At 34.3% G+C, this 12,273-nt stretch overlaps 1 protein-coding gene and 1 long non-coding RNA gene across 9 annotated transcripts; both read left to right on the forward strand.

The window, feature by feature from the left end:
• Window positions 1–1,760: 1,760 nt before the first annotated feature.
• On the forward strand, window positions 1,761–10,283 carry LOC139989133 (glutathione S-transferase 1-like). 8 transcript variants are annotated; one of them, XM_072007138.1, is made up of 8 exons: window positions 1,761–1,870; window positions 3,572–3,657; window positions 7,501–7,590; window positions 7,770–7,913; window positions 7,997–8,055; window positions 8,128–8,269; window positions 9,648–9,818; window positions 9,899–10,283. In XM_072007138.1, the coding sequence occupies exons 4-8, from the start codon at window positions 7,773–7,775 to the stop codon at window positions 10,040–10,042; spliced, it is 657 nt and encodes a 218-aa protein (XP_071863239.1). In that variant the 5' UTR covers window positions 1,761–1,870; window positions 3,572–3,657; window positions 7,501–7,590; window positions 7,770–7,772; the 3' UTR covers window positions 10,043–10,283. The 8 variants fall into 8 exon arrangements, with proteins under 8 accessions (XP_071863239.1, XP_071863241.1, XP_071863243.1 ...); XM_072007140.1 differs by lacking the exon at window positions 3,572–3,657; XM_072007142.1 differs by lacking the exon at window positions 1,761–1,870 and having other exon boundaries at window positions 3,647–3,657; window positions 7,501–7,582.
• A 670-nt stretch (window positions 10,284–10,953) lies between these two features.
• On the forward strand, window positions 10,954–12,273 carry LOC139989134 (uncharacterized). Its single transcript, XR_011800270.1, has 2 exons — window positions 10,954–11,623; window positions 11,672–12,273. It is a non-coding gene; the product is annotated as an uncharacterized lncRNA (long non-coding RNA).

Raw genomic sequence — 12,273 nt, forward strand, 5'->3', positions numbered from 1 at the left:
TCTTTCTATATTAGAAAACCATCTATAAAATTTTAGTATCTGCGAAGAATGTTATTACACTACTTCGTTTGATTATTGACAAAAGAATTTTATTTTCTACGGGTTATCATATATGTATATATGAATAGAAGGAATAGAGTTTTTTAATCGATAAGTCGATCCTTCTATTACACGTGTCTTTATTTCCGTGATTACAGAATATGGATCATCGAAATATCGAATATATAAAAATTAGAAGTTTCATCATTGATAAGTGGTCTTTAATTATATTAAAGATGGCATAATTATTAAAATGATTCAGAATTATGAACGATTTCATAAATTCTGAAATTCTTAAGTTATCCTACCATATGCTTATACATATATTGATCGATAATGCAAAATCTACCTGTACTACTGTTAGAAATAATAATGGCATTCGTTTACCTGCTTCGAAATTAATAGTCTGACGTGTAAATGCTAGATGTCGCGAGAATGAACTTTTTAAATCAGCATAGTTGCATGATCGAGACAATAGATCTCGCAAATTGTGTGACTGAGTGACAAATTTATAAAATTAATTTTTTTACGTTTCTTTATTGTTAACGGGTTTAGCAAATTATAGGAATAGAAGATATTTTTCCGAGTAGTATTTCTACACATATTTCTACAGAGTATTGAAATATTCTTAATTCATGGGATCGTTAATCTTTCGTAATATATTAATTGCTTTTTCTTTCGCTATCTATCAACGCGTTATCATAAACGGTCAGAACATCGATTTTTTTCGTATTGCGAAGAGTAATGAAACATTGCGTAACATTGACTCTGTCCACATTTATCAGATTATTTTGTGTTATAAATTCGTAACGCTTTTAAAATTATGCTTGGTTATATTCGTTGTCGATATGTAATCCAGTGCCATACAAAAAATAACGTATCGTTGAATTTTTCTTATCAGTTACAAGACTGTTGTAATGAAAATATGTAGTGTCATTTAAAGATACTTCGATAACCTTGAAATCTCTAAAAAAAGTGGTTTCGAGAAAATATTTTTGACTATCATCATATTTGCCCCTTCGTACCGAATATTCTTTTTTATTGATATTTTTTCCTACCACAAAAGATAAGTAAGATATTTAAGATAAATACAAATATTTTTTGTAGCTACTAGCAAGTTAACATAATCGAAGCAGTTCAATTAAAATTTCGTTCCAATAAATGGTGATCAGATATACCAGCTTAGCGAAACACTGAAAAATTTTACAGCCACGTATTTTCGAACTTGTCGCAAACTTTAACGATGCAAGCGCGATAATTGACTCTCGAAACAATGATAATGACATGTCAAAAGTTTCGCATATCGCACGTATAATGGATATACCTATATTCATAAAAGATATCTACAAAACATTTCGAACATTTTCATCAGTTTGTTTTGAATGAAATTCTGCCGTGTACGATCTGTTTCATACTCTAAATGATCAAACAAACGTTTGTCTGTTTACTAACTGTTAATCAATAGATTTTTGGAGTTTGGTATTTATTGATTCATTCAGATTAGATTTGTATATTATGTATTTCATCACCAAGTACAAATATGTGATCATACAGGATACTCTGAGATAATTTACACGTGGCCGGCGCCCAAGCAAAAGGGCGTCGTTAGAAGTCGTACCAACTTAGCATGTAGGAACTAGTGATCATACCAACCTACTATTTCCTGAACACTAACTTTTGAACCTTACAATGTCAACGGCCAAGGTTACTGTCGCATATCATCTCTTTTTTTGTTTCACGTTCAAAGAAAATCGATCGTGCAGACGCTCTCTTGTTAAATTGGACAGTTAACCAGACAGTAGGATACTTTCTGTGGACTGAGAAGGATCAGGTATTGTAACTATTTACGAGCGTGTATCTCGCGAGAAAGTTAGTAAACCGTAGCTGGTAAAATATTATTGAAATAAGCTCTATCGCGTGTAACGATTACGTATATTTGATTTCAATTGACATGATTTGAATTTGGTCTGTGTGTAATATACATTGTCGGCCATAAACGGAAGCGCGAACAATCTATATAATCAAAGCAGTTGAATTAAAATTTCGTTCCAGTAAATGGTGATCAGATATACCAGCTTAGGGAAACATTGAAAAATTTCACGACTACGTATTTTCGAACTTGTCGCAAACTTTAACGATGCAAGCGCGATAATTGACTCTCGAAACAATGATAATGACATGTCAAAAGTTTCGCATATCGCACGTATAATGGATATACCTATATTCATAAAAGATATCTACAAAACATTTCGAACATTTTCATCAGTTTGTTTTGAATGAAATTCTGCCGTGTACGATCTGTTTCATACTCTAAATGATCAAACAAACGATTGTCTACTTACTAACTGTTAATTAATAGATTTTTGGAGTTTGGTATTTATTGATTCATTCAGATTAGATTTGTATATTATGTATTTCATCACCAAGTACAAATATGTGATCATACAGGATACTCTGAGATAATTTACACGTGGCCGACGCCCAAGCAAAAGGGCGTCGTTAGGAGTCGTAGCAACTTAGCATGTAGGAACTAGCGATCATACCAACCTACTATTTCCTCAACACTAACTTTAGAACCTTACAATGTCAACGGCCAAGGTTACTGTCGCATATCATCTCTTTTTTCGTTTCACGTTCAGATAGAATCGATCGTGTAGATGTTCTTTTGTTAAATTGGCCAGTTAACCAGGCAGTAGAACACTTTCAGTGGACCTAGAGCAATCAGGTACTGTAACTATTTACGAGCGTGTATCTCGCGAGAAAGTTAGTAAACCGTAGCTGGCAAAACATTATTGAAATAAGCTCTATCGCGTGTAACGATTACGTATATTTGATTTCTATTGACACGATTTGAATTTGGTCTGTGTGTAATAAACATTGTCGGCCATAAACGGAAGCGCGAACAATCTATATAATCGAAGCAGTTCAATTAAAATTTCGTTCCAGTAAATGGTGATCAGATATACCAGCTTAGGGAAACATTGAAAAATTTCACGACTACGTATTTTCGAACTTGTCGCAAACTTTAACGATACAAGCGCGATAATTGACTCTCGAAACAATGATAATGACATGTCAAAAGTTTCGCATATCGCACGTATAACGGGTATACCTATATTCATAAAAGATATCTACAAAATATTTCGAACATTTTCATCAGTTTATTTAAATGAAATTCTGCCGTGTACGATCTGTTCCATGCTCTAAATGATCAAGCAAACGTTTGTCTGTTTACTAACTGTTAATCAATAGATTTTTGGAGTTTGGTATTTATTGATTCATTCAGATTAGATTTGTATATTATGTATTTCATCACCAAGTACAAATATGTGATCATACAGGATACTCTGAGATAATTTACACGTGGCCAGCGCCCAAGCAAAAGGGCGTCGTTAGAAGTCGTACCAACTTAGCATGTAGGAACTAGTGATCATACCAACCTACTATTTCCTGAACACTAACTTTTGAACCTTACAATGTCAACGGCCAAGGTTACTGTCGCATATCATCTCTTTTTTTGTTTCACGTTCAGAGAAAATCGATCGTGCAGACGCTCTCTTGTTAAATTGGACAGTTAGCCAGACAGTAGGATACTTTCTGTGGACTGAGAAGGATCAGGTACTGTAACTATTTACGAGCGTGTATCTCGCGAGAAAGTTAGTAAACCGTAGCTGGTAAAATATTATTGAAATAAGCTCTATCGCGTGTAACGATTACGTATATTTGATTTCTATTGACACGATTTGAATTTGGTCTGTGTGTAATAAACATTGTCGGCCATAAACGGAAGCGCGAACAATCTATATAATCGAAGCAGTTGAATTAAAATTTCGTTCCAGTAAATGGTGATCAGATATACCAGCTTAGGGAAACATTGAAAAATTTCACGACTACGTATTTTCGAACTTGTCGCAAACTTTAACGATACAAGCGCGATAATTGACTCTCGAAACAATGATAATGACATGTCAAAAGTTTCGCATATCGCACGTATAACGGGTACACCTATATTCATAAAAGATATCTACAAAATATTTCGAACATTTTCATCAGTTTATTTAAATGAAATTCTGCCGTGTACGATCTGTTTCATGCTCTAAATGATCAAGCAAACGTTTGTCTGTTTACTAACTGTTAATCAATAGATTTTTGTAGTTTGGTATTTATTGATTCATTCAGATTAGATTTGTATATTATGTATTTCATCATCAAGTACAAATATGTGATCATACAGGATACTCTGAGATAATTTACGCGTGGCCGACGCCCAAGCAAAAGGGCGTCCTTAGAAGTCGTACCAACTTAGCATGTAGGAACTAGTGATCATACCAACCTACTATTTCCTGAACACTAACTTTAGAACCTTACAATGTCAACGGCCAAGGTTACTGTCGCATATCATCTCTTTTTTCGTTTCACGTTCAGAGAAAATCGATCGTGTAGACGCGCTCTTGTTAAATTGGACAGTTAACCAGACAGTAGAATACTTTCTGTGGACCGAGAAGGATCAGGTACTGTAACTATTTACGAGCGTGTATCTCGCGAGAAAGTTAGTAAACCGTAGCTGGTAAAATATTATTGAAATAAGCTCTATCGCGTGTAACGATTACGTATATTTGATTTCTATTGACACGATTTGAATTTGGTCTGTGTGTAATAAACATTGTCGGCCATAAACGGAAGCGCGAACAATCTATATAATCGAAGCAGTTCAATTAAAATTTCGTTCCAGTAAATGGTGATCAGATATACCAGCTTAGGGAAACATTGAAAAATTTCACGACTACGTATTTTCGAACTTGTCGCAAACTTTAACGATACAAGCGCGATAATTGACTCTCGAAACAATGATAATGACATGTCAAAAGTTTCGCGTATCGCACGTATAACGGGTACACCTATATTCATAAAAGATATCTACAAAATATTTCGAACATTTTCATCAGTTTATTTAAATGAAATTCTGCCGTGTACGATCTGTTTCATGCTCTAAATGATCAAGCAAACGTTTGTCTGTTTACTAACTGTTAATCAATAGATTTTTGTAGTTTGGTATTTATTGATTCATTCAGATTAGATTTGTATATTATGTATTTCATCATCAAGTACAAATATGTGATCATACAGGATACTCTGAGATAATTTACGCGTGGCCGACGCCCAAGCAAAAGGGCGTCCTTAGAAGTCGTACCAACTTAGCATGTAGGAACTAGTGATCATACCAACCTACTATTTCCTGAACACTAACTTTAGAACCTTACAATGTCAACGGCCAAGGTTACTGTTTCATATTATCTCCCTTTTCGTTTCACATTCAGACAGAATCGATCATGTAGATGTTCTCTTGTTAAATTGGTCAGTTAACCAGGCAGTAGAATACTTTCAGTGGACCGAGAACAATCAGGTACTGTAACTATTTACGAGCGTGTATCTCGCGAGAAAGTTAGTAAACCGTAGATGGTAAAATGTTATTGAAATAAGCTCAATCGCGTGTAACGATTACGTACATTTGATTTCCATTGACACGATATGAATTTGGCTGTGTGTAATACACATTGTCGGCCATAAATACAAGCGTAAACAATCGTTATATTTGTTTAGAAAGGTAGGAGATCTTTGTATTTGGAGATTTTTATATTAAACGTCAAATTTTTATACTTGTACTAAAATGAAGAAAAAAAAAAGAAATGTTTAATATGGAAAAAGGTGTCATCAATGAAATTATGTAAGTGCGTCGAAGATGGACAAATTAAATTATAATAGAAGAATAATAAGAATAATAATAATAACAATAAGAAGATAAATAACTCGTCCTTGAATATTTACAGTTGGTAGTTTACTTCTGAAAGGAGTACTAACCGATAAACAGGATAGATAATTTGAAGTGTTGAACGTTACTATGTTACTCATATATACGTTTAGTACTTTATTCCAGATAGTCTGTAGCTCGTAACGACGCTGTTCATATATCTCTTAAGTGAGTATTGTTACTAAGTTATCACGTGATAAATATCGAATTATCTATTATAACGACTATATAACGCTGTTAAGTTGATAGGTTCGCTTATTACAAATACGTTTTCCTAAATATTATAATTAAATATATATATATATATATTTAATATTCATATATTATATATACATTATTATTTATATTTATATAATATAATATAACGTATGAATATTAAATATATGTAGTATGAATATTTAAATACGATGCTTTTATTTAATTTCAAGAAGAAAAATTCATTTGCGTTATTTTTGTTTTGCCATGGAGACTGCAAAGGATAGAGATCCGATAAATAAATACATACATACGTGGTTTTATTTAATTTCGTCAAATTTCCTAACTGAATTTTCTAAAACTTTCATGTGAAACATGGAATTCTCGTCGAATAAAAGTGAAAAGATGGAAAAGGATGTAAAGAAGCTTTCCAAATTCATTTTGGTACTCGGTTAGTTTTAACCGTATATCATATGGCGTAATATAAAAATAATATAAGTCAACTTTCGTTGATAATTAGTATTTAATTTATAATTAGTTACGGATAAAGAGAACATCAAACTTGAATACGTGTATATTTTTCTAATTAGAACAGAATAGATAATGTTTCTTGTTTTATGAATCACAGCATACATCCATACAATATCATATATGCATTTACGATCAATTTAGAGATACACCGAGTGGAGTATTCGACATAATTTTTAGTACGTAGATTTTATTCTGTACTATGTAGGTAAATTAATACGTATGTACCATTTCTTTAGTTTCCTGCTTAGAGATATGAAATTGTATAGAAATCCGTAGTTTAATTAACGAATGGAATTATCAATCTTTCGAGAATTAATGCTCGTTCGCGGCAGTGACTTTCACTTATTTATTTCCTTGTCATGGTTTTGAACGGGCAAAAATAATACAGAAGGACGAAGATATCAAAGAAAATATGAAATTATAAAAAAGTTTCACAATAATTTATATTAAACACATGTGTAAAGTTTCGCAATGAAAAGACAGGTATTCTATGAAAGTTATTTGTTAGAACACAGCAACGTAGGAGGTAAAAATAGGAACCGCAGTGAAGGTTGTTAACGTGTACATGTATAGTGTAGAAATCGACGAAACGAATAGAATCGTGATTATTATTGCTTAGTGGTTAGGTGATTTTTATTCTATAGTGTATGTGTAACAATACGTGAAAAAGAAGGATAGCAGGAGGTGAGAAAAGAAGTACATATATACCAGATACGTACGTATTACGTTACGTTACAGAAATCGAACCAATACTTAATAGATTACACACAGACACCTGGTTCCCGTTATTTACATATATCGTATATGGGCGATAAGACGCAGAAACCTCTCTCGATAGAATTCGTATCAGGCATCGGTGTCGCGGCGAACCGAGCGCCGATGATCAAAATATTCCCCAACATCGAATCATCGATTATCTGTTTTAGTCAGTCGCTGAGAAAACATCAAGAGATCTGCATCTTAAGTCACTTAGGTCGACATCTTCGCATAGGACACTTAAGTAATAACGCAAGAACGTGAGTGGTTTTTTAAAATAAACATTTAGCCCCTTCCTTGCACGTATTTAAAATTACATTACGTTATATGAGCATTATTTATTTAAAATCGATTTATATAAAATCGATGTAAAGATATTATTTTCTCTTGAAAGTATACTGATGTATCAGGATGTGTAAAAGATGAATTATTTTTACAGGAAATGGATAACTTCTTATACGCAAATGACATTAGTCCACCATGTCGTGCCGTTCTAATGGTGGCTAAGGAATCTAAGATGGATTACAAGCTTCGTGAGGTCAAGCAGGAAGATCAGAAATATATAGCAGAGCCATTTTTAAAAGTAAAAAATTTAACTCTTCCTACTGAACGAAACACGTTAACATGGAATTCAAATTTCTATTTGTTTTTAATTTTTTTTACCAGATAATTCCTGCGCGTAAGATTTTGTCGATGGTAGATTACGGATTTACTCTTTGGGATAGGTGAAACATTTTTATATCTTCTACCTAATTCTTGATGTATTCATTTAATAATTAGCATCGATTTCTTTTCAGTCACGCTATCATCAGTTATTTGGCTGATGAGTTTGCAAATCGTTTAGCTCTGTACCCGAAAGAGCTGCAGAAACGAGCTGAGGTTATTCAGTGTTTCATATTCAACGCGTCGGTATTGTCCCCTGCTCTGAAACGCGCCGTGGTAAGTGATTCATTGTTCATGTATACACCGAGGAGAGTGGTGAAGTTTATTTGGTGTATGTCAGATTTTTCACATCTTATTGTCATCTTATCCAATTGTGTCATCGGCTTACGTTTTCCCATCGTTGAGAAATCCGTTGCACGTATAAAACAATGGTGATTGCTAATACTTGTATAGTCAAGCATCCAAAAGCCAGTTTTCCAGATTCACTTTCACCACGACTCGTATAGTAAGATAAAAGAATTTCATCGCTACAGATTTTCAAACAAACAGGAAGGAAACGCTTGCGTTGCGCATTTACATAGGTTGGTTCGTGTACTCCTATCGATGGTGCTGCAGTAGACAAAGGCTGCCATCGGGGCGGTCGATTAAGTCGCGCGAAAGGAGGTTAATGCGATTCGCCTTTCCGCACGTATGTACGCGCAGGAGTATTATGTGATACCGGTAGGAAGTTCTTGAGCATCCTATGTACCTTTTATGGCGCCTAATAAAGTCGGCTAACTACACATTTTTGTCCGTGATGGGCCAACTACGAGCGACTCGTTTCCGGACTTGTACTCCTATACATATATACTTTTAACTAGTAGCAGGGCCGAATTAATGTTACAGCAAGTTTTAAACTTTCCCAACAGGAGAAAGAAGCGCGTTTTTGGTTAAGTTTATGCGAATTGGAGAAAAAGACGAAAGATTCTGTTCGGCAAGAAATTGAAAAAAGAGGATTATATTAATTCTGCTATGACCTTCGAATTTTTTTACGACTCAATCTCACTTCGGTTTCGGGCGAGTAAAAAAGGCTTGTAATATTTTAAGAGAATCATTGATATATATTTGAGAGAATCACGAGAGAGAAACGAGAGTCATGTATATCAATAATGATTTCTTTTATGTTTTTTTCGAATTCAAGCAAATTTTTGAACGGTCGCTATATGACGTTTCTAATTAGGAATCCAGGCTATTAATAAGCTAAGGTGAAAACAACATATGAGAATAAATTTAGGAAAATATACAGATTCTTTCTAGAAACTGAGAGTCCACACTAAAAACCTAAATCTAACTCATAGCGTTGATGTTGTAAGCATACGATACGGTTGATTATAGTAAAACACATACGTTGTACATAGACTTAGAAGTTATACGAATTAACTTTGACCCTTGGAAATAAATGTGCGTCCGGAAGTTTGGTGTCGTGCAGACTATAACACAGTAGCTCATGACGCAAACCTTCTGCAGTGACAGATAATTTCACAGGCTGATGATATCCACATCATTAATTCGAAATATTTACAATTTTATTATATCCTCGTTCATACAAACTTACATTTTCTACATTTTATATATTTTTTCTTTTTATGTTATTTGTAACTTTTCACTGTTATAGCGACCGGTATTAACGGGAGAAAGGACTTCTATTCTCAAAGAAGATATAGACGCATGTAAAGATGCGTTCTCGCAGTTGGATAAGCTTCTGGAAGACACGAAATGGCTAGTCCAATACGAAACTTACACTGTGGCGGATATTTGTTGCGTAGCTACGATCTCCAGTGCCTCTGTAAGTTGTTTAATTTTTATTAAAACGAATATCACAACGTTTCGAGAATCAGATGACATCTCTCCGAATGTTTTCTCTAGGTTCTAGTAGATGTAAATCAATATCCGAATATAAAGGCTTGGATGAAATGTTGCGAGGAAGAAATACCGAGCTACAAAGAATTCAATGAACCAGGACTTAAAAAGTTCCATGCTCTTCTTGCTCCCGCACTTTCCAATTCCTAAATATATAAAATATACCTAAATATGTATATCTATATATATATATATATATCTATAATAAATATATCTATAATCAGAGTGGCAACAAATTGAAAGAGTAAGATGATTGCTTTGATAATAAGTGTGGAATTCTAATAATTTTTTTTAATTTTTATATATCATTTTCGTATTTTGTGATTCTGCTATAATTTGTTATATGCACAGTTGTATGACAAATATTAATAAAAATACATATATACTTGTATCAGATTCATTTTATACTTTCTCTCTCTCTCTTAGCTTCACTTAAAAAATGTAAACAAAATGTCGTTTAAGTAGCGACGCATTATTCATCGAATGGCGTGCAGTAACGCTCGAGCGAAGGTCTCATTTCATTATTGTCAACATGCAGTGCATATCATTCACCGGACACGATGTTTCCCGGAAGGGTAGATAACTCGTATTCTGATTAATATGCCTTTTTTTTCGCGTATTTTCACTTTTGTCTTTTTGCGATATTCCCTTTGTATCTTTTCTCTCTGATTTCTAGCGTTATCAAAGATATCTGTATGGTCACATGATCGACATTCGACCGTGAGGACCACACAAGGAGCAACGATTGCGAGCCATAGAATTTCTCCGTTGTTATCAATGCGACATGGATCGAGAGATAAACAAAAGAATACTAGAGGATTCGTACAATTATACTCTACCGCATTTTTTGGTCTTGATGGATCTAAAGTACACGCGATATTTTCTACACCTACACTCTTTCATTATTATATTAAAGACTAGTCATGTCTCATAATATTTAACTAGATTAATTATATTATTATATCTTCTGTGAAAAGTTCAAGATTGAATTTCGAGATGTTAGGCGATTCAAACAACTCCACCTTACCATGTCAAAGAGTCAGTATGGCTCAAGATACGATTACTTGGCGTTGCAAATCAAAGAAGAGGCGTTATCAGAAGCCAAATATATATACACATTATAGTCACCATCATCGCCGAGACAATATTATCAAGGGCCTGACGTCCTTTAATTCGCGTATCTATGATTATTACGACGACGACATGTCCTGTTTGCTCTGGACTCTGGACACGTTTACACAGCGGATCTATAAATTGCCAGGCCTCTACGCCGTTTCGTAACCGTGAAAATCGTGGCTGATATCCATCTTCTCGATTAGTATTCGAGACGCTTCATTTTCATCTGTTTCATAATTATTTGTATGCCAGACGAAAAATCAACTTGGAAGTTTCGAGTTTCACGAAATTGTGTGCCGTTATGACATATGCGGATATGGAAACGAGGAAGGTTGGTTTAATTGGTAATCAAGAAAATTCATGGTCTACAGTGACGGGTCAAAACTGTGTTGCCAACGATTTGATGGAACCTACGCAATCGCTGACATTGAACCTGTTTATGGCACGGACAAACGTCTTTTTGCCTTCTTTTTTGTTACTCCATTGAAACTGGTTGCGACTACATTTGTAATACATTTGTCATACATTTGTAATCATTACACCGCGGCTCATCGTATGTTTGATAGAAAGTTGCAAGAATAATACCAATAACAGTAACTTGGTATGTATCGTTAGGTTTTCTGTTTAGCATTATTTGATTTTATATATTGATTTGATTTGTAGATTTGCAATCTCGTATATGGCACAGTGGATGCGCACGAGACATTTTGTTTCTCGTTGCTTCGTCCAAAAATAGATGCGAATCAACGTGATCTCCCTGCAAATCGGAATCTACGTATCGTCTAGAAGATTATTGCACTCGGTAGGTGGTTTCGAGGAATCGAACTGAACGAGTTCCAAGTTTCGCAAGAATCAACGACTCTCGTTTGGAAGAACCATCGACGAGAATTTGATTGTTTCCAGTTGGTTTCTGAAATTTCGATAATCATGAAGTATTGAAAACTTACGGAGACACACTGATTTCAAATAGATCGATTTTAATCTTTTCAAATATAAAATATGTAATTTATTTTCAGTAGCAATGAAACGATGTATTCAGGTATGGAAGATCGATAAGTAAAGAAATTATTACCTTGTTCGGTTAACACGCTCAACTACTGCACGTTTTGTAATATCGCCGATCTGTCTAAACGACCACTTTCATTGTCTTCTATGCGTGGATATTGTATGAAAAACAACGTGATTACGGGAAATGCACGCGTTGCACGAGAAGTCGATTAATTAGCCACCACTTCTTCCTTTACCGTGTTTAGTCGTCTCGCAAA

This window comes from Bombus fervidus, chromosome 7 (assembly GCF_041682495.2).
Source record: "Bombus fervidus isolate BK054 chromosome 7, iyBomFerv1, whole genome shotgun sequence".
NCBI lineage: Eukaryota > Metazoa > Arthropoda > Insecta > Hymenoptera > Apidae > Bombus > Bombus fervidus.